The sequence below is a fragment of the Bubalus kerabau genome, chromosome 10, assembly GCF_029407905.1.
Source record: "Bubalus kerabau isolate K-KA32 ecotype Philippines breed swamp buffalo chromosome 10, PCC_UOA_SB_1v2, whole genome shotgun sequence".
NCBI classification, from domain to species: Eukaryota; Metazoa; Chordata; class Mammalia; order Artiodactyla; family Bovidae; genus Bubalus; species Bubalus kerabau.
This window is the reverse complement of record NC_073633.1, coordinates 49,808,437-49,827,548: the sequence shown is the minus strand read 5'-3', so window position 1 is coordinate 49,827,548 and position 19,112 is coordinate 49,808,437. Positions and strand designations below refer to the sequence as shown.

The following is a 19,112-nucleotide window of genomic DNA, read 5'->3' as shown; positions in this document are numbered from 1 at the left end:
TTAAAACCCAAGTATCTTTTCTTTGCCAAAGAAATCTTGGCAGGCAAATTCTGTTTGGAATCTGTTGACCATTAATAATATTTTTTTTTTTAAAAGAGGGGCTTCTTAAAGCACGTGGGGAAAAACTGGGGGTTGCTCGTGCCAGCTACTCTCTCAAGTGGAATGAAGTATTTTAGTCTGAAAGTTCAGCAAAGGTAAAGCGTTTCTGAGGCCTCACACGTATTATGGTGATGGAGGGCTTCGGGCTTTAGTTTCAGGTGGTGAGTTGTGCTGGCTGGGATGAACATTCCAGATTCTTCCTCCATAATGGGATGACCTCAGTGCTCCCCTCAGTTAGGGACATGGTGGTGGAGTGTGTGGGAGAGGGGACCCCTGGGGAGAAAACTTCGAACCACCTGTGTCTTGTCATTTCTGGTTCACAGCTGTGCAGCTGTGCTATTCAGCTCCCTGGAGCCTTGTCCTCATTTCATGACTCACTGACTAGAGCGAGGGGCCAGCAGAGAAATGCCCAGGGGAGGCCTTGGTTTAATTAATATAGACACGGAGCCCATGTTGCCTTCTCTTGAAGGCGAGACTTGTCAGGTCAGCTCTTTCTTCCCAGTCAGAGATGTGAACACCTGAATGGGAAACTGGCCACAGATTTATCCTATTTGTTCCAGGGACTGCTCATCTGACCTCTGACAGGAGGGAAGAGGTCGGAGGTGAAAGCATTCTTTAGAACCTTTGTATTTTTTCTTCACCTTTCCTGTTTCCCATGCTTTTTATGGTAAAACAGGTTGACCTAGCAAAAGGTCTTTCAGGTGGTTCTGCAGTGGCCCCTGACCTGCAAGAATTTGCTTGAAGAAGCACTTCTTTTGGGAGGTGGCGGTTTGAAACTTTCATGACTGAGGTGACGCTGGGTAATGATGACAAGGAGAACATTGGTGTCAGACTTAGGGTTGAATCTTGGCTGTCATGCTGGCTTCATGTAATCCCCAAACCTCTAGTTTCTCCTAAATTTGTTGAGAGAATTGAAAGAGATAATGAAGTTCTTAGGTTAGTGTCTGTACTAGTTAGATCTTAATAAGTGGTGGCTGCTGCTGCTGCTAAGTCACTTCAGTGGTGGCTGCTTTTACTAATTATAGAGGATTTAAAGCAGTGGGAATGGGGGTAGGGTGGTAGAAAAGAGTGGGCTTGTTAAGAACTTGTGCCTTAATTTGTGCCTAAGGACCTCCTTTCTCTCAAGAGAGAGAAGTGAGTTTTATGGGGAGGCTTCAGAACTTTCACACCTTTTTAGTCTAGTCTCCTGAATTTTCAGCATAAATGACATATATCTAAAGAAAATATAAAGCCAAGTATCAAAGACTTGTTTTTTTCTTTTTTAAAAAAAATTTGTTTTTAATTGGAGGATAATTGCTTACAATATTGTGTTGGTTTCTGTTGACCAAAGAGATTTTGAGGTAAAGATATGCTCCAAAGTGGTTTTTTCATTTGTGGGTTGTGACTTCCTGCCCTGAGAAGAGCTTGGAATATTAGAAAGCAGATCCCTGGAGTGATTTGTTAAAGGGTTAAGAAGAATGGGCTGCACGCCCTGTTTTGAGCTGTGAGGGGCTGAGAGAAGCTGGCTTAACTGTAGGAGGCCAAGGGAACTGGCCATAGAGAACAGAGGCAGCAGCCATAACTCCCGTGGGGGCATGAACTATGATATTTACCAGCTGCTAGATAACGCCTACCCCTGACATCTCGGAAATGGCAACATGCGTTTGAAACATCTGGGTAATACAATGAGACATTTAGGGGAAAAAAATCTATAAGTTTTTGAACTTTGAAAAATCAGCCACCATATTAGCAGAGAGGGAAAGCTTTAAAACTTGAAAGCAGAAATGAAAAATAGTTGAACCTCTGGTTTCATCTCGAGCTTTAGGAAGACTCAGTATCCTCGGGGAATTTGTTCCAGGACCCCCTCTTCCGTGCAGATACCAAAATCTGTGTATGCTCAAGGCCCTCAGTCAGCCCTTCGGATCCCTGGTTCTGCAACCTCAACTCCCTCAGCTGTGAGTTCCCCTAACCGTGAATCTTAAATACAGCACAGGATCCGCAGCTCCTTGAATATGCAGGTGCAGAACTTGTGGATACCAGAGGGCTGACTGTATAGAACCGTGCAATTATTAATTACTTGGTTTTTCTTGGCAGTGAAGTTTGTTTTTCCAAACAAAACATTAGCATCCCACAGGTCTATTAGGCAAAAGTGGACTCCCTCTGGGAAAGTTAGTGGATGGGGTGGCTGAGACTCACGTTGAACACTGCCTGCTAAAACGCCAGCCCTGAGCCACATTGCCAGCTTTTTCTAATGATGGAGTGGAGGAGTGTGAATTTTGGTTTTCAGTGGACTTGAGTTTGATTTCCAGCTCTCTTATGTGGTTTGGGATAAGACATTTGCTCTGCTTGAGTCTCATTTTCTTCAGCTATGAAGCAGAGATAATGTGTGTGTGCTGTGTGTACTACGTTGCTTCAGTTGTGTCTAACTCTTTGCAACCCTGTGGACTGTAGCTCGCTTCTGTGCATGGGATTCTCCAGGCAGGAATACTGGAGTGGGTTGCTGTGCCCTTCTCCAGGGTTTCTTTCCAACTCAGGGGTTGAACCTGGGTCTCATATCTCCTGCATTGGCAGGCAGGTTCTTTACCACTAGTGCCGCCTGGGACCTCATCGAAGAGTTGCAAGAATTAAAATTGGGCATGGAACCACCAGGCCCAGTAGATTTTACTTTCGCCTTTAAGTTTCATAGTAGTTAACTTGCTAAACCAAGAAATTAAATAGATTTCCCTTTTCTTTAAAAATTTTTTTCCCTTAGTGACTATTTTTATAGACTTTTTGTTGAGAAATCTAGATTCTTTTTAGGTCATGTCCACACTAGGCAAGAATGTCCCAATTTCACTCTAATTCTAGCCTCAAGCTTATTGTTTTCTTTGTTTTTGTAGACCACAAAACCAGCAGTAAATTGGCTGCACAAACTTTCTCTGTTTCAAGGGTATTGTTTCTCCAAGCAACTCTGGAAACTTGTTGTCAAACCAAAAATTACCTGAGCAGTGGCCTCCTCTGATCAGGGCACTAGTGGAAGTCTTCACTGATATTTGTCGGGTGTCCACGTGGACTCTGAGCGGGAACTTTGCTTGGATGGCACTAGCGCAGTTAATCCTCAGAATTGCCCTGTGCAGTAGATCCTTCCCACAGTGCAGAGGAGGAGGCGGAAGCCTGAAGTACTGAGTGATTTGTCAGGGTAAGAGGCAGGCCAGGACTGCAGCAGAGCCGTGTAAGGTTAGAGCAAGCACCATGTAGGGCAGATCTACCTGCGGTGCGTCGGGCACATCTTCCTGGAGAAGGAGGACTTGAGCCAGGCCTTGAGGTCAAAGCCTCAGTTTTGAGAGATAGAAAGTAGGGCATATTCTGGACAGAGGAGTGACACGAGTGGAGGTTGTAAGGTGGAAATGGGGGGAGAGAGAGAGAGAGTTGCAGAGGGTAGGTGTAAGAGGCAGCTGCCAGCAAGGCTCTCACTGCCTGGAGCCTGCCAGTGTTGTGGGCAGCAGGGACGAGCTTGATTCACAGGGACCATAGAGGTTCTTAAGATTCTGAAACCTACCTGCCCAGGTGGTGCAATGAGGAGCTTTATTTGACCTCAGCTGCATGATGAATTGGAAAGGGGACACCTGGCTTTCAGCACCCTCAGGCGTTCTCACTCTGTCCTGCGATGCTGTTGATTGTACTTGGATGGCAGTCATGCAGGGAAGGCCCAGGATGTGAATAGGATTTCCCTGTGGCTTCTGGCCTTGGGAAAGGCCTTAGGGATGTGTCTCAAGTAGCTTCTACCCTGGGATGAACTCAAACAGGCTCTGCTGCCCAACCCAGCCTTCCAGACACATAAGTCCCTCTCCAGGGGTGGGGGGCACCCCCAGGTTGCTGAGGGAATGTGAACAAGAGGGTCACCCATACCGCTGAAGACACCTTAAGGGAGAGCCTTCTAGGGTCAGATGTAACCCTCCCCCCAACAAAAAACAGGGTCCTAATACCTGTTTGCCCAGCCAGCTTCACTATGTACCACACGTATACACCAAAAACAAATGAACACTGGAGGGAAAAGCCTGCCACTGGTTTTCATTATAAAGCTGGGTGTGGTTTTTCTTAATTCGTCTATCATGCTGTGAGGTGGGAAACTTAGAAAAAAATCTGTCCTGCAGTGGAAAATGTAGGTTCTTTATCTTGAGGTAGCAGGAAGAGCTGTTAAAGTAAAGGTCAGCCCAGTTGCCAGAGGCAGGGCCAGCTCAGGAAAGCCCTCGGTCCCCATTTGCACGGTGAATCTGGTCTGCACCCTGGAACCTGCCAGTCTTCCACGTGGCTGGGCCAGGGCTGAAGATGAGTGTTTAAGGGTTTTTGGAGAAATGAAGACTGAAGGATGGATCAGAATAAGTGCAGAGGAGGAGTTTTCCATTTGTGTGAAAATCTCCCAGTTAGGACAAGTCTCAAGTGCCCTGGCAGCGCCTCTCCGTCTTCTTCCTGATATAGCCCCGTGACTCCACCCTCATTTTTTCTTTCCGTTAAGGATAGGAAAAGAGTGAAAAAACATTCAACGAAAAAAAGAGAAATGACGTTTTTTAAATCCTCATAGGGAGATTCTTTTAGCAACTAATTTCATTTAACAAAACTGCTGCAAACTGAGCCTATTCACACCTGGCTGCCCTCCACCCTCCTGTGAGGTCCAAGTTGCCAGCAGACTTGTCCCTCCCTTGTGACAGGAGCCGCCAGGCAGAATGTGGGTCCCCAGAGGGTCTGGAGTGAAGCCTGCCCAGTGGGTAAAATTTGGGAGAGAGGAATCTGTGGGATGAAAACTAAATTTCTTGAAGTGTGGCTCTAGTCCACTTGTGGTTCTTTCTTTCATGGCCCTGGTTTAAAATGCTGATTCCACACCCCTCCTCCACCTTCTGACCCAGAATCTGCCTGTTTAAGCCAGGTCCCCTAGTGATTCTGAAGCCCACTTCAATTGAGTATTGCTGATATGAGGGAAGGAGTGTTGGATTTAGAGCCAGAAGATCATATAATCTTTGTGGAACAGGAAGAAGTGTATGAAAACACATTTACAGCTGTGAGATAAAGAGGCATAAAATGACCACTGAGAAAGAAAAGGTACTCACTGCACATCTCATCCAGCTGGGATTCAGACACTGAGTGTCCGCCTCCATGGGGTTCAGCATCCTTGAATCTACCTGCAGTTCCCACAGAAGTTTGAGAAGTCACATTGGCCAGAAGTCTGGCTTTTCTTGCCCGGATAAAGACCTGGGTCCTGGGTGCCTGGTTTCCTCCATTAAGGATCTTCACATGCCACGCTTGGGGACTTAGCCTAAGTGGGCCATCCAGCGCAGCGTCCTGCTTCTCAGTCAGGGCAGGAGTGAATGCTAAAGCATTCCCTGAAACCCACCCACCCCAGGAGCTGCTAATTAATTGGTCAGATGAAATTCATTCACTACGTGAAACAGCATTCTCCAACTCAGAAAGGGAAGGTTTGCAAATATGCTGACCATTGTCATCCATGGGCAGAAGAGACCCCAGGTGTGGCTAAGGTGCAGACTCTTGGGATCTGCCCTCTGAGTCTGAATTGGTAGGTCAAAGGTATGCCCTAGGAATTTGCATTTTTAGTTGGGATCCCAGGTGATTCTGATGCAGCAGTTCCCAGAATTCATAGGAAGGAACGCAGCATTCCCTCTGCCTGGCACCATGCTGAAGGTGTAAGTCCCTTCAGAGCCTGAGTGGAGCTTCCCAGGTGCCTCAGAGGTGCTGCCAGAACTGACCTCCCACAGACCTCCTCCAGTAAGCGGCAGCTCCAACCTTCCAGTTCCCACACCAGGAAATGAACATCCCTGTGGAGCCCTCTCTTTCTCCTCCCCACCCACCTCCCCTCTCTCTACTTTACCCCCCATTCCTCCTCCTCTTCTCTCCCTCTATCCAGCCCATCAGCCCACCCTGGCAGCTCTACCTCACAGCACTCCAGATCTGGTCTCTTCTCCAGCCCCTCCATCAGCACTTCCGACAACCAAGCCACCACTCCCTTCCCACACAGCATCACCCTTCTGCTCCAAACCCTCCAGCAGCTTCCCACCTCGCTCAGACTAAAACCCAGATCCTCCCCTTGACCTCCCAGGCCTGACAGGAGAGAAGTGACCAGGGCTACTTCTCCGGCCTTCTCCCCTCTCCCTGCCCCTTTTTCTCCCATGCGCCTGCCTGCCTGCCTGACAGGGCGTGCCTGCCCTCACTCATCCTCCCCTCCTCCAGGCCTCTGCCCAAAGTCACCTTCACCCTCCCGTCCCTCCCTGACTTAAGTTTCTGCATAGCTCTGGATATTATCCCCGATGCCAAATAATTTACCTGTCTGTTGACTGTTGTCTAGGGAGGGGGATATAAGCTTCAGGACAGGAAATAATTTTTTTTAATTAAATTTATTTCTGGCCACCCTGGGTGTTGGTTGCTGCGCGAGGGCTTTCTTTAGTTGCAGCAAGGGGGAACTAGTCTTGGTTGCAGTGCGCAGGGTTCTCATTGCTAGTGTCTTCTCTTGCTGCAGAGCACAGGCTCTCTAGAGCACAAAGGCTTCAGTAGCTGTGGCTCACGGGCTTAGCTGTTCCGAGGCATGTGGACTCTTCCCGGGCCAGGTATCGAACCCATGTCCCCTGCAAGGCAGGCAGATTCCCATCTACTGTGCCACCAGGGAAGTCCAGGACAGGAATTTTTGTTTCTCTTATTCCCTGCTGTGTCCTCAGTTCCTACTCCAGGGCCAGGCGCATAGGGAGTTCTTGGTAAATACTTGTTTGAATTACTGAAGAAAATTGTAGCGTTTGCCTTTCACCTAAGTTGGCACTGTCAGTATTACGTGTGCTCATCTGCACATGGAGGCAGGTGCAGAAAAGGAACCGGATGTTCCTCTGACCAGGAGCATACCCATGTTCCCCCAGTGTGCTGGAAAGCACAGCTTGTATTCCTGGCTCAGCAAGTCCCATCCTGAGCATGCAGCTCCCCTCCCCCCTACATACACAGTTTTAAAAGATCCCCAAACCAGCCTACCAGTAGCTAACCCATTATAATTATAGTTTCAGTCATGTAATAGACTTTCATGGGAGCCTAACTTATTTTTTGTTAGAAACATGCAGATGGTGTGCCCATAAACTTTTAAACTTTGGCACAGTTGCATTTGTATGTTGCTGGCTATACTGCCAAGCCTCTCTTTTTACCCATAGCATAGCCATGCCTCCGCCTACTAGTTTAGTTCAATTAACCCAACTCTACACATCTGTAGGACTTCCCTAGTGGCTCAGATGGTGAATCTGCCTGCAATCCAGGAGACATGGGTTCAACCCCTGGGTAAGGAAGATCCCCTGGAGAAGTAAATGGCAACCCACTCCAGTATTCTTGCCTGGAGAATTTCATAGACAGAGGAGCCTGGCAGGCTCAAAGAGGGGTCGCAAAGAGTTGGACATGACTGAGCAACTGAACTGAATACAAACCCATCATTTATTAATTTGAGGGCAGAACAGTGTTTTTTAAAATTGTAATACAAACACTTTACAACATTAATTTCTGCTGTACAATGAAGTGAAACAGCTATATGTGTGTGTATATACATATATCAGTTCAGTTGCTCAGTCGTGTCTGACTCTTTGTGACCCCATGAATCGCAGCACACCAGGCCTCCCTGTCCATCACCAACTCCTGGAGTTCACTCAGACTCAAGTCCATCGAGTCAGTGATGCCATCTGGCCATCTCATCCTCTGTTGACCCCTTCTCCTCCTGCCCCCAATCCCTCCCAGCATCAGAGTCTTTTCCAATGAATCAACTCTTCGCATGAGGTGGCCAAAGTACTGGAGTTTCAGCTTTAGCATCATTCCTTCCAAAGAAATCCCAGGGCTGATCTCCTTCAGAATGGACTGGTTGGATCTCCTTGCAGTCCAAGGGACTCTCAAGAGTCTTCTCCAACACCACACTTCAAAAGCATTATATATATACATACATATATATACACACACATGCACATATATCTGCTCCCTCTTTGGGCCTCCCTCCACCCGCATCCCACCCCTCTAGGTCATCACAGAGCACCGAGCCGAGCTCCTTGTGCTTTACAGCAGGTTCCTGCTAGCTATCTGTTTTACGCATGGTAATATATATATGTCAATCCCAATCTCCCAATTCATCCCGCCTACCCTTCCCCCTGTGTCCACATACCTCTTCTCTCATCTGCGTCTCTATTCCTGCCCTGGAAATAGGTTCATCTATACCAATTTTTTTACCTGAATTTCCTGAAGATGACTACCCTTTAGTCCTGCATCAGGTCACCTTCACCTTTGCATCCAGAAGTACGCTTAGAAATGGTGTGATTTCTGGTGACGAGGGGTATGTGTGTGTGTATGGGGTTCATCTTGATTTTGGAGAGGAAGAAACAGACTCTGCATCTCTGGTTTCCGTGGAGCCATCTGAGCCAGGCTGCTGTTGAGTGTCAGATGTGGGGTGCTTTGCCACCCAGTTCCCTTATGCTCCGGGAGAGGAGGGTCCTGATGGCAGCTGAGGCCGTGAACACACTCACACGTGTGCCAGTTCCTCCAGGGGCCACTTCTTAACACTTCGTCATGACTTTCTGAGCTGGAGAAATCTGAGATTTTGATAAGTTATATTCATTTATTTTTACTCAAACTGGGATTTCCTGCCCTCTTTCTTATTAAATCAATGGTAAATAACGATGCACAGTTTTTCCCTCATAGCCACTTTTTACAATCTTTTTTATTATCTGTTTTGTTTTTCTGCGTTGAGTTTTGTGTCACTTTCCTGTTCTTATTTTTTCCCAAATGTTCAGAGTGATGCCTAGTTTTCTATTTTTAACGAACTGGAATTTCTCAGCCATGTGCTCAAGGCCCAGTACCAAATCTTGATTCACCAACTTTATTTTCTGTTCCCAGTCAGATATTCCACTTGAGTCAAGATCGTCTGTCCTGCCAACCCTCAGCTCGCTGCTTTCTCAGGAACCTGTAAACAGCAGTCAGATACTGTCCAGAAGTGGCTGCTGCTACTCAGTTCTCTTACCTGTGCCTTTCTGCCAGGGAGATAGCCCTCTGGGGGATCTCTGCTGTCCTCTCCCGTTCCATCTGATACATGAAGTATGACTCAAACTCTACTGGTCGAGGCCTGTGTTGATTAACGCTAGTTACCTGACCAGCTCCTTTGCCTGGCTCTCAGGATAGACCTCCTTGGGCCCCACCAGTGGGTGGTCAGGTGCAGCTGTTAAGAATCTGGAGCAAATGTCTCTGGGTTCAAATCCCACATTGGCTACCTCTGTGACTTTAGGAGAGTCAGTTTGATCTGTGCCAAAACTTGTTTATCTGCATATAGGAATTTGAAAAAAGTCCCTGCTTTTGTGCACACTGAAAAAGTTAAGTTAAAGTTCCTAGCATTTAAAGTACTTGGCATTTATTAGGCACTGTTTCAATGTTCAGTTTGTTATATTCTCACTTGCTGGTACAAGTCTTTATGCTGGCCCCACTGTTAACTTCTATGGTGGTACACCTCCTCGCCCCCACCACCACCCCCCAATTTTGTCTTCTGTTCTCTTCTGGAATACTGGGTAAGTATTGGTTTTCCCATTTCTTCCTCCCCTTCCCATTTCCTCCTTTTCAGACCTAGTCCTGGAACGCAGCTGCCACTCAGTTTTTCCAAAGAGCAGGTTATCCGTGTTTCTCACAGCAGCTCCGGAGTCTAGCCCTGGATTCTGTGCCTTCTTTCTTCCTCAGTCCGCTCGGGGAGTCTCCACCCAACTCCTGCTCCAGGGGATCCCGCGGCAGAGGTGTGCACGGCCGCTCTGCCTCCTGGTGGCCGTGCTCGGCACTGGCATCGTCCCCAGTGTCCGGGGAAAGCCTTCTCTTGTCTGTCAGCACCCCTGGCCACACCCCACCTCCTTGGCCATTCGCTGTAGTGACAATGGAATCTGCTCCAGTTCCTTTCTTTCTTGGCAGCACAAATGGTCCTCTTTCTTTTTCTAATGGGCAGAATAAGCAGGAGATGGAAGGGTTAGCTACTGGAGCATTGAACTTACCTGGGGCCACGTGGCTTCCTAGAGAGGGGTGCCTGTGCCCAGGCTCTCCACTACTGCCCAGACATCCCGCTTGGGTCACACCCACCGCAAGAAACCCTGCAAATCCCCAGAAATTTTCACGCCTGGGTTCCCTGCTCCTTCTCCTCCATCACAACCTGCCTCCCCATACACATTCTTTAGAGGGTGTATGTGTATGTGTTCTTTCTTTAACACCCTTCTTCTCTTTCAGAAAAACATTTTTTTTTTCTGGGTAGTAAGACAAGCTATAGGTTATTTTCTCTCAAGTTCAGGGTTACCAAAAAGAAGAGAAGAATGGTTAAACATAAGACCGCATTTGTTAGTTTTTCTCTTTGGTCATCCTCTCAGAAACTCACTGCTAGTAGTTTGAACCGTATAAAATTGCTGATCTTTGGCCATTTTTTGACCCAGAAAATGGCCATTTTGTACAGTTCAGCCTAAGACCTACTCCCTGGCTGGCTTTCCTGTCCCCACACAGAGGGTCTCAGCCTCATCCTTGCTCACCAGCTCTGCAGGGAGACCAGATGCGAGCACTCAGCAGTGCTTCTTGCCAGAAGACCAAGCAAGTTTATTCTCCCTGCGTTGAATGTCATCCCTGTCTCTGAAACATCAAAACTGCATTTGTTTATTACACTCTAAATGGATTTTATGGAGCAGATGCTGTGTCCATGATGAAGCTTGGCAGCCACGACACCAGAATCACTTAGTCCTTTTCATGCAAGTTTGTTTTATTTTCCAGTCTTCACATACAATGCTGCCAACAAGGAGACCTGTGAACACAACCACGAGCGCTGTTCCCGGCACGCCTTCTGCACTGACTATGCCACGGGTTTCTGCTGCCACTGCCAGTCCAGGTTTTACGGGAACGGGAAGCAGTGTCTACCGGAAGGTGAGGGGTGATGGCTTGATTGGGGCAGGGGGCTGTGCTGGGTCTCTTCCTGCCACTTGCTGTTTCTAGCGGCCACCATGAGTTCTGCTTGTGGACTTTGTGTCACTACTGTTTGAATCAAAGTGCTAGCAACTTGCAGGTGCTCCATAAATGTCTGAGAAATGAACACATTTGAGCTGATTTCCCAATTTGAGGATTAACCAGAAATGTTTCCTCCCATTTTGCTAGTGCGTTAGAGTCAAAGTGGATGGGAGAGAGGGAGGAGGGGAGGAGAGAGATGGAAGGCAGGTCTGTCTGGTACCTAGATGGCCAGTGGGATGTTAAGGAGTTGGGAAAAGGGCTGAAGATGGAGACTGGGGAGTTGCTGGGTGGCTTTATCTGTGCGCCTGGATGATGGTCAAGGTTGACAGGGTTTTCTATCTCTTAGGGGCACCTCATCGAGTCAATGGGAAGGTGAGTGGGCACCTCCTCGTGGGCCATACACCCGTGCACTTCACCGACGTGGATCTGCACGCTTATGTGGTGGGCAACGATGGCAGAGCCTACACGGCCATCAGCCACATCCCTCAGCCCGCTGCCCAGGCCCTTCTCCCACTCACGCCGATCGGAGGTCTATTTGGCTGGCTCTTTGCTTTAGAAAAACCAGGCTGGGAGAACGGCTTCAGCCTCACAGGTGAGCAAGGCCGCGGTCACCACTGCTTTGGTGGCTTGGGTTTCCACTCAGTGGAAGAGGATTCACTTGCTCCAGAGCCACATGGGTGGGCTTGTACTGTCCAAGGTAGTGGGGGATGGTTTGGCCTTGCAGGACTGTTTTTAAGACCCCGTGATTCCTTCTAAATGCTTTCCAGGTTGTTCTGAGAAGTAGGATGATTCCATTTGGATCATTCATGGTCTTTTACCCCATTTGTTGAAGCCTTTGTGTCACACCCCATGTAACTGAGTTGTCATGCACGTATCTGTCAAATAGGGATGCACGTGAAAATTCTAGGGCACCTGGAGGTGATTTCCCTTCATGGAGAGTGGTGCCTTTCCTCCTTGTCCCTTGATGACCCATACCTATAATGGTATAGACAGCACTCCTTAGACTTTAACCCACATGCACATCCCCTGGGGCCTCAGGAAAGGGTAGGTTCTGATTAAGTGGGGGGAGGAGAAAGGTGCAGGGAAGGGGGGGGCCAGGGGTATCTGGGATCCTCTTTTCCTAGCGAGCTTCCAGGAGATGATAATTCTGGTCTGAGTCCCACCCTTTAATAGCAAGGGTGTAGGGAATACATCCTGGCTTCTCACCTCAGTACACCTTGTTCCTCAGTGGATTTATCTTTATTGCACATAAAGTGTGAGAGAGCAGTTCTTTGCTCACCTCCAGCTATAGAGCTCAGTAGCTGTTTGTAGGGTCTTGCTTTTAATCAAGGTTTGATAAAACCTTGAGTCAAAAGTAGATAAATAAAATACAGTATACCTAGTTACATTTGAATTTCAAATAAACAATGATTAATTTGAATAATTTCTGTAAGTATGCCCCAAATATTGTATGGGACATAACTTATACTAAAAATCTGTTTTTTATTCATCTGAAATTCAAATATAAATGGGTGTCCTGGGGAGTTTTGTTTGGTTTTGCTAAGTCTGGCAGCCTTTGAAAGAGAAAGATCAAGGATGTTCACGCTGCTGCTGCTGCTAAGTCGCTTCAGTCATATCCGACTCTGTGCGACCCCATAGACTGTAGCCCACTAGGCTCCGCTGTCCCTGGGATTCTCCAGGCAAGAACACTGGAGTGGGTTGCCATTGCCTTCTCCATCAGGATGTTCATAGGGGTTTATTTTTCACAGAAAACAAGTTCCTACAAAGAGAAGCAGTGTGAAATGGGATAGGATGGAACCACACTCTTGAACAGAAAGTTTGGGGAACTCATGAAATCAACAGCTGATAGTACTTTATCCTGGTTATCAGATCTCCTTAGGTACTGCCTCCAACAGCAGCAGAAATTGGGAAGTGGAAGTATGCACTGGTGATTATTGCTGAAAGATGCAACGCTTCTTTTCATTCCTGTGCTGAATTTTTATTTTTCTCTCCAGGTGCTACCTTTATCCATGACGTGGAAGTTACTTTCTACCCAGGAGAGGAGAGGGTTCGAATCACTCAAACTGCTGAGGGGCTGGACCCAGAGAACTACTTGAGCATTAAGACCAACATTCAAGGCCAGGTGCCTTACCTCCCGGCAAACTTCTCCGCCCACGTGGCTCCCTACAAGGAACTCTACCACTACGCAGACTCAGGTGCATGCCGCCAGCTCTCACATCTGTTAAATGGGGATGGTACACATCTCACAAGATAGTTATGAAGCTGATGTGAGTGACTGCATGGAAGGTCCTTAGAACAGTGCATGGCCCATGAAATGAGTTCAATATTGGTTTGATTATTCTTGCTATTTTGTTAGTCTGAGAAAAGTGCTGGCTGTTGTACACAAGAATATCAACATCCCTACCCAGTACTTGCAAATAATAATAACATAATCAGTTACAACCTTGTCTGTGGAGTGGGAAGGGATGGTATAATTATGTACGGTTTTTAACTCTCGTCCCCTCTGGACCATGGAAAAGTACTAATTATTGAAATTTATACTTGTTCTGTAACTTTGTTTGGAGCTGCAGCGTTGTAAAACTACTGTTAAATTTGGAGTCAGAAGATAGGAATTTTTGTCATAATGTGTCTAAAGAATGTGGGGAAGAAGGTCACTTACACCAGAGAGCCTGTTTGCTCATCTCTAGAATAATAACCCGCTTTCTGTCTGTCTCACTTGGGTGACGTGTTAAGTGTGATGTGTTCTGTGAAACACCATCTGCTTTCAAGATCCTGCCCCGATCTCAGCTCCTGTCCTGCAGCACAAGGGTTTTGATTGTGCATTTGCTTCTTCTATGATGAAATCAGGCAAGAGGCATAGGGAAGAGAATGGGCAGCAGAGACCTGGCCTGGGCACAGGGTGACTGATGGCGAGAAACCTGTCAGGCCTCCCTACTCTGCACTCAGATGGAAATAAAAGACGTCCTCCCCCACTTCCTTTCCCCAGAAGCCTTCAGACTTAAGTGCAAGGTGTAGGAAAGCTTCTTTTCTGTGCACTGATGGATGGATTGGCTGAAAACTTGGGAAGTAGAGTCAGGTCAGCTTGAATTCCAGTTACCACTCTGTGTTACCAGCCTTGTGTCTTAGACTGCTTCTTAACTACTCCTTAAGCTCTGTAAGGCTCTCCATACAAGGTGACAGGGTCCACCTTACTGGCTGCTGTGAGGAGTAAATGAGGCAGTGCATATAGAGTGCTGGGCATGGCTGGCAGATAACATAGTGTATGCTTTGTGAATACTGACAGCAGGGTTTATATCTCCTGCCCTCAGCGCTTTGGTTTTACTTTTACACCCGTTCTTGGGGTTGCCTCGCAGCTTCCCGTTTAAACTCAGGAACTTCTGAGGGGGACATACTCCAGCAGCTACATAAAAACTGTGCCGAGAAACTCAACCCACATAAAAAAACCTCTGTTTTTAATATTTGCAAATTTTCTTGTTTGACTGAATGATGTCTGTTGCAGCTGTGACCTCCACAAGTTCCAGAACCTACTCTCTCATGTCTGGTGCCATCAACCAAACACGGTCCTACCGCATCCACCAGAACATCACTTACCAGGTGTGCAGGCATGCCCCCAGACACTGGGCCGTCCCCGTCACCCAGCAGCTGAATGTTGACCGGGTCTTTGCCTTGTACTCGGATGAAGAAAAAGTGCTCAGATTCGCCGTGACCAATCAAATTGGCCCTGTTGAAGGTATGGTTTCCCTTTTCTGTTCTTACTGGGCAAAAATTACATTGAAGCTTCTCTCTTCATTCCTTTTTAGTGCCTCAGAACGATTTACGTGGGTCACTAAAGGTAACTGAGTGCCAGGTCTGTTAGGTGCTGGGTGTAAGGGTGAATAAAGCAGGATCCTGTCCTTGAGGTGGAGACAGAGGTAGAAATGGAGCTTTTAGATAGTGTCCCTGCCAAGATCGGGGATAGAGCATTATACATGAGGCTGGTTTGTTGCAACACCCAATTGTGTGCACCCATCTGTGTTGGGGACACACCTGTGATCAAGGCATGGCCAAGTTAGGAGGGAGAATGATGCTGACAAATATTTGTTATGATAGTGATAAGCACAGGGTGCTGTGAGCCTAGATGGGAATTTCGGGGAAGATGTCCCCAGAGAAGTGACATTTAAGCTAGTTAAAGGGTGATAAGGATTTCACCAAATCAAGTTGGGACAAGGACCCAGTGCCTGAACTGGATGCAGATAAGTAGTCAGTGGGGGCTGGTCATTGCAATTATGGTCCTTGAGATAATGGTTGTTAGGATGATGATAAAGATAATGGTGTTTACTAGTACAGGAAGGATATAAACTAACATTTTCAGAGAATGGGCTTGATAGCTTATTTAGCTGACATTACTATAGAATATAGTGTAATATGGTAACACGAAGAATTCTGGACTCTTAAGGGCAGATTCAATTTCTATGATTCTAGACATATGAGGGTTTAAACTTCTGTTACTTACTCTAGCAAAGTAACTTTTATCAGACTTTTGTTTTTTTAAGGAATCTTTTTGTCTTTATTTTAAAATTTATTTTTGGCTGCACTGGGTCTCTGTTGCTGTGGGCGGGCTTTCTCTAGTTGCGGTGCATGAGCTTCTCATTTGGTGGCTTCTCTTGTTGAGAGGCATGGGCTCCAGAGTGCGTGGGCTCAGTGGTTGCACTGCATGTGCTTGGTTGCCCTAGGCCATGGGGGATCTTAGTTCCTGGACCAGATGTTGAACCTGTGACCCCTGCATTGGCAGGCAGATTCTTAACCAGTGGACTACCAGAGAAGTCCCTATCATACATTTCTTACGTTTGTGGAGGGTGATGCTTGATGTTATAATAGGCAGTGAGATGTGTCATAGGCATGGGAGCTAGTGTTGGTGGTGGGAAGTTTTTTCAGAGTAGATATATTAGTTGATCATATGGGAATCGAGGGTAGGATGCTTTGCTGCTGCTGCTGCTAAGTCGCTTCTGTTGTGTCCGACTCTGTGTGACCCCATAGACGGCAGCCCGCCAGGCTCCCCATCCCTGGGATTCTCCAAGCAAGAACACTGGAGTGTGTTTAGTTTAAAGCAAAGAAATTGTTGATAGTGTTTTATAATAAAGTTGGTTGTATATAGTTCTGGTATGTGGGGGTTGTGGAATATCCTAGAAAGACGATTATTGTGAGAGTATTTATTATAATAACATTGGCATGTTCTGCTAAGAAAAACATATCCAATGTGCCTGCTGCATATTCTACATTGAAACCTGTTGCGAGTGTAGATTCTCCTTTGGTTAGGTCAAAGGGGGCTCGGGCTTGGTTAGTTTCTTCTAGGGTGGAAATAAATAAATTGATTATAGCCAGGGGTCATGATAGGAAGATTATTCATAAATGTTCTTGTGATGATGGTTGAGAGTGTTAAAGATCCATTTATTAAAAGGATTGATAGAGGAATAATTGCTAGTGTTACTTCGTATGAAATTGTGTACTGCACATAAGGCTCTGATAAATGTATATTTTGAGTTGGAAGCCCATCTGGATCATAAGATGGAATATAGAGCTAGGCTTGGCATAGCTAGTATAAATATTACCCCTAGATTTATATTAATGAGGGGATAATGTATGGGTAGAGCAATTCGTATAATTAGGGCCAGGGTTAAAGTTAGGACTGGTATAGAAATGGAAGATGTAGCTGGTTCCTTAAGGAATCAGATCAGATCAGATCAGTCGCTCAGTCGTGTCCAACTCCTTGCGACCCCATGAATCGCAGCATGCCAGGCCCACCTGTCCATCACCAGCTCCCGGAGTTCACTGAGACTCATGTCCATCGAGTCAGTGATGCCATCCAGCCATCTCATCCTCTGTCGTCCCCTTCTCCTCCTGCCCCCAATCCCTCCCAGCATCAGAGTCTTTTCCAATGAGTCAACTCTTCGCATGAGGTGGCCAAAGTACTGGAGTTTCAGCTTCAGCATCATTCCTTCCAAAGAAATCCCAGGGCTGATCTCCTTCAGAATGGACTGGTTGGATCTCCTTGCAGTCCAAGGGACTCTCAAGAGTCTTCTCCAACACCACAGTTCAAAAACATCAATTCTTTGGCACTCAGCCTTCTTCACAGTCCAACTCTCACATCCATACATGACCACAGGAAAAACCATAGCCTTGACTAGACGAACCTTTGTTGGCAAAGTAATGTCTCTGCTTTTGAATATGCTATCTAGGTTGGTCATAACTTAAGGAATAGTGGTTCTTTAATAAATAATTGGACTGTGTCAGCAATAGGTTGTAATAGGCTGTATGGTCTGACAATATTTGGTCTCTTTGGAAGTTGCATATAACCTAAGATTTTTGGCTAAATTAATGCAAGAAATGCCATGGCTAAAAGAAGGGAGATGATGAATATTAAGAAGTTAATTATGAACATTTGTTAGGGAAAGGATTTGAACCTCTGGTTATAAAGGGTTAAATTTTACACAATTACCGTATTCTGTCACCTTAATAAACTCTGTTCTTGGGTAATATTTTGTATATATTAAATTAAATCATTAATTGGTTATATATATGTGTGTGTGTGTATGTGTGTGTGTGTGTATATATATATATATATATATATATATATATATATGGCAGCCTTTTCACATGGGCATTATTTCTCTTTGTCTTTCCACACTGGAAAAACTATATAATAGAAAACAACCTTGATTACTCTGGCCTGAAATCAGATCATGTAGGACTTTAACCATTGAACAAACACATTTTTAATAGCAGTTATACCATTGGGGTGTCCTGATCCAACATCGAGGTCATAGGCCTTTTGTCAATATGAACTCTAGAATAGGATTGCACTGTTATTCCTAGGGTAGCTTGTTCTGTTGATCAATTTTTGAATCAGTAAAGAATAATATTTTGACTAGTAAGTCTAGACTTTAGTCATTTGGAGATATTTTTATTCTCTGAGGACACCCCAACCAAAAATGTCAACCCATATAAAAATTTGTTATCCCTCAGTGGTTTAGTTAGTTTTCTGGGGTGTTAGTTAATTAAAGCTCCAAAGGGTCTTGTTTTATTTTGCTATTGCTGCCTCTTCATGCAGAGGTCAGTTTCACTGATTGAAAGTAAGAAACAGTAAAACCCTCATGTGGCCATTCATACAAGGCCTTATTTAGAGAACAGATGATTATGGTGCCTCTGTACAGTCAGGACACCGTGGCTGTCTACCATTTGTCACTGGGCAGGCAGGGCCTATAATAGTAGTTGTGCTAGAGGTGATGTTTTTTTGTTTGCTGTGTTCCTTTTACTTTTTAAAAATCTTTCCTTGAGTGCCTGCCTGCGTTGGATTAATAGCATAATTACTGAATAATCTTGAGTTGTGTTTATTTACTGTGAATTATCAGTATATTGGGCTTCCCAGGTGACACGAATGGTAAAGAGCCCACGTGGCAATGCAGGAGACACAGGAGACTATGGTTTGAGCTCTGCATCAGGAAGATCCCCTGGAGGAGGGCGTGGCAACCCACTCCAGTGTGCTTGCCTGGAGAATCCCACAGACAGAGGAGCCTGGCGGGCTATAGTCCATAGAGTTGCAAAGAGCTGGACACGACTGACGTGACTTAGCGTGCATGCATGTGTCAGTATATTATTAGTGCACTGACACAGTATATTATCTACTGTATACAGTCAGTATATATGTATATGTGTCAGTATATATAGACACAGTATATAATAATACAGTATATTATTACTGATGTAAGTTTATGTAAGAAATATTTCTACTTACTCATATTAACATTGTTGCCTCTATTGGTCAATAGATTAGTTCAGCATAAAGCTAGGAGTTGATTTGCTTATTATTGGTATTAAGATAAAGTTATTGAGGGCTTCCCTGGTATCTCATCTGGTAAAGAATCCACCCGCACACTGTTCACAGTAGCTAGGACATGGAAGCAACTAGATGTCCATCGGTGGACGAATGGATAAAGAAGTTGTGGTACATATACACAATGGAATGTTATGTATAAAAAAGAACACATTTG

At 45.8% G+C, this 19,112-nt stretch overlaps 1 protein-coding gene and 1 long non-coding RNA gene across 4 annotated transcripts in view; one reads left to right on the top strand and one right to left on the bottom strand.

Annotated features, from left to right (window-relative positions):
* Positions 1–19,112, top strand: part of NID2 (nidogen 2) — a 91,667-nt gene that overhangs the window by 18,374 nt on the left and 54,181 nt on the right. Inside the window, exons 5-8 of one of the 2 annotated variants that reach the window (XM_055537647.1) lie at positions 10,855–11,004; positions 11,432–11,677; positions 13,080–13,280; positions 14,585–14,815. In XM_055537647.1, coding sequence (XP_055393622.1) covers positions 10,855–11,004; positions 11,432–11,677; positions 13,080–13,280; positions 14,585–14,815 — 828 coding nt within the window. The remainder of the gene's footprint in view (positions 1–10,854; positions 11,005–11,431; positions 11,678–13,079; positions 13,281–14,584; positions 14,816–19,112) is intronic. The other variant, XM_055537648.1, reaches the window with a different exon arrangement.
* On the bottom strand, positions 528–5,382 carry LOC129621332 (uncharacterized). 2 transcript variants are annotated; one of them, XR_008699229.1, is made up of 3 exons: positions 5,163–5,382; positions 3,059–3,239; positions 528–992 (listed from the first exon to the last, which is right to left on the bottom strand). It is a non-coding gene; the product is annotated as an uncharacterized LOC129621332 (long non-coding RNA). The 2 variants fall into 2 exon arrangements; XR_008699230.1 differs by lacking the exon at positions 5,163–5,382 and adding an exon at positions 3,327–3,446.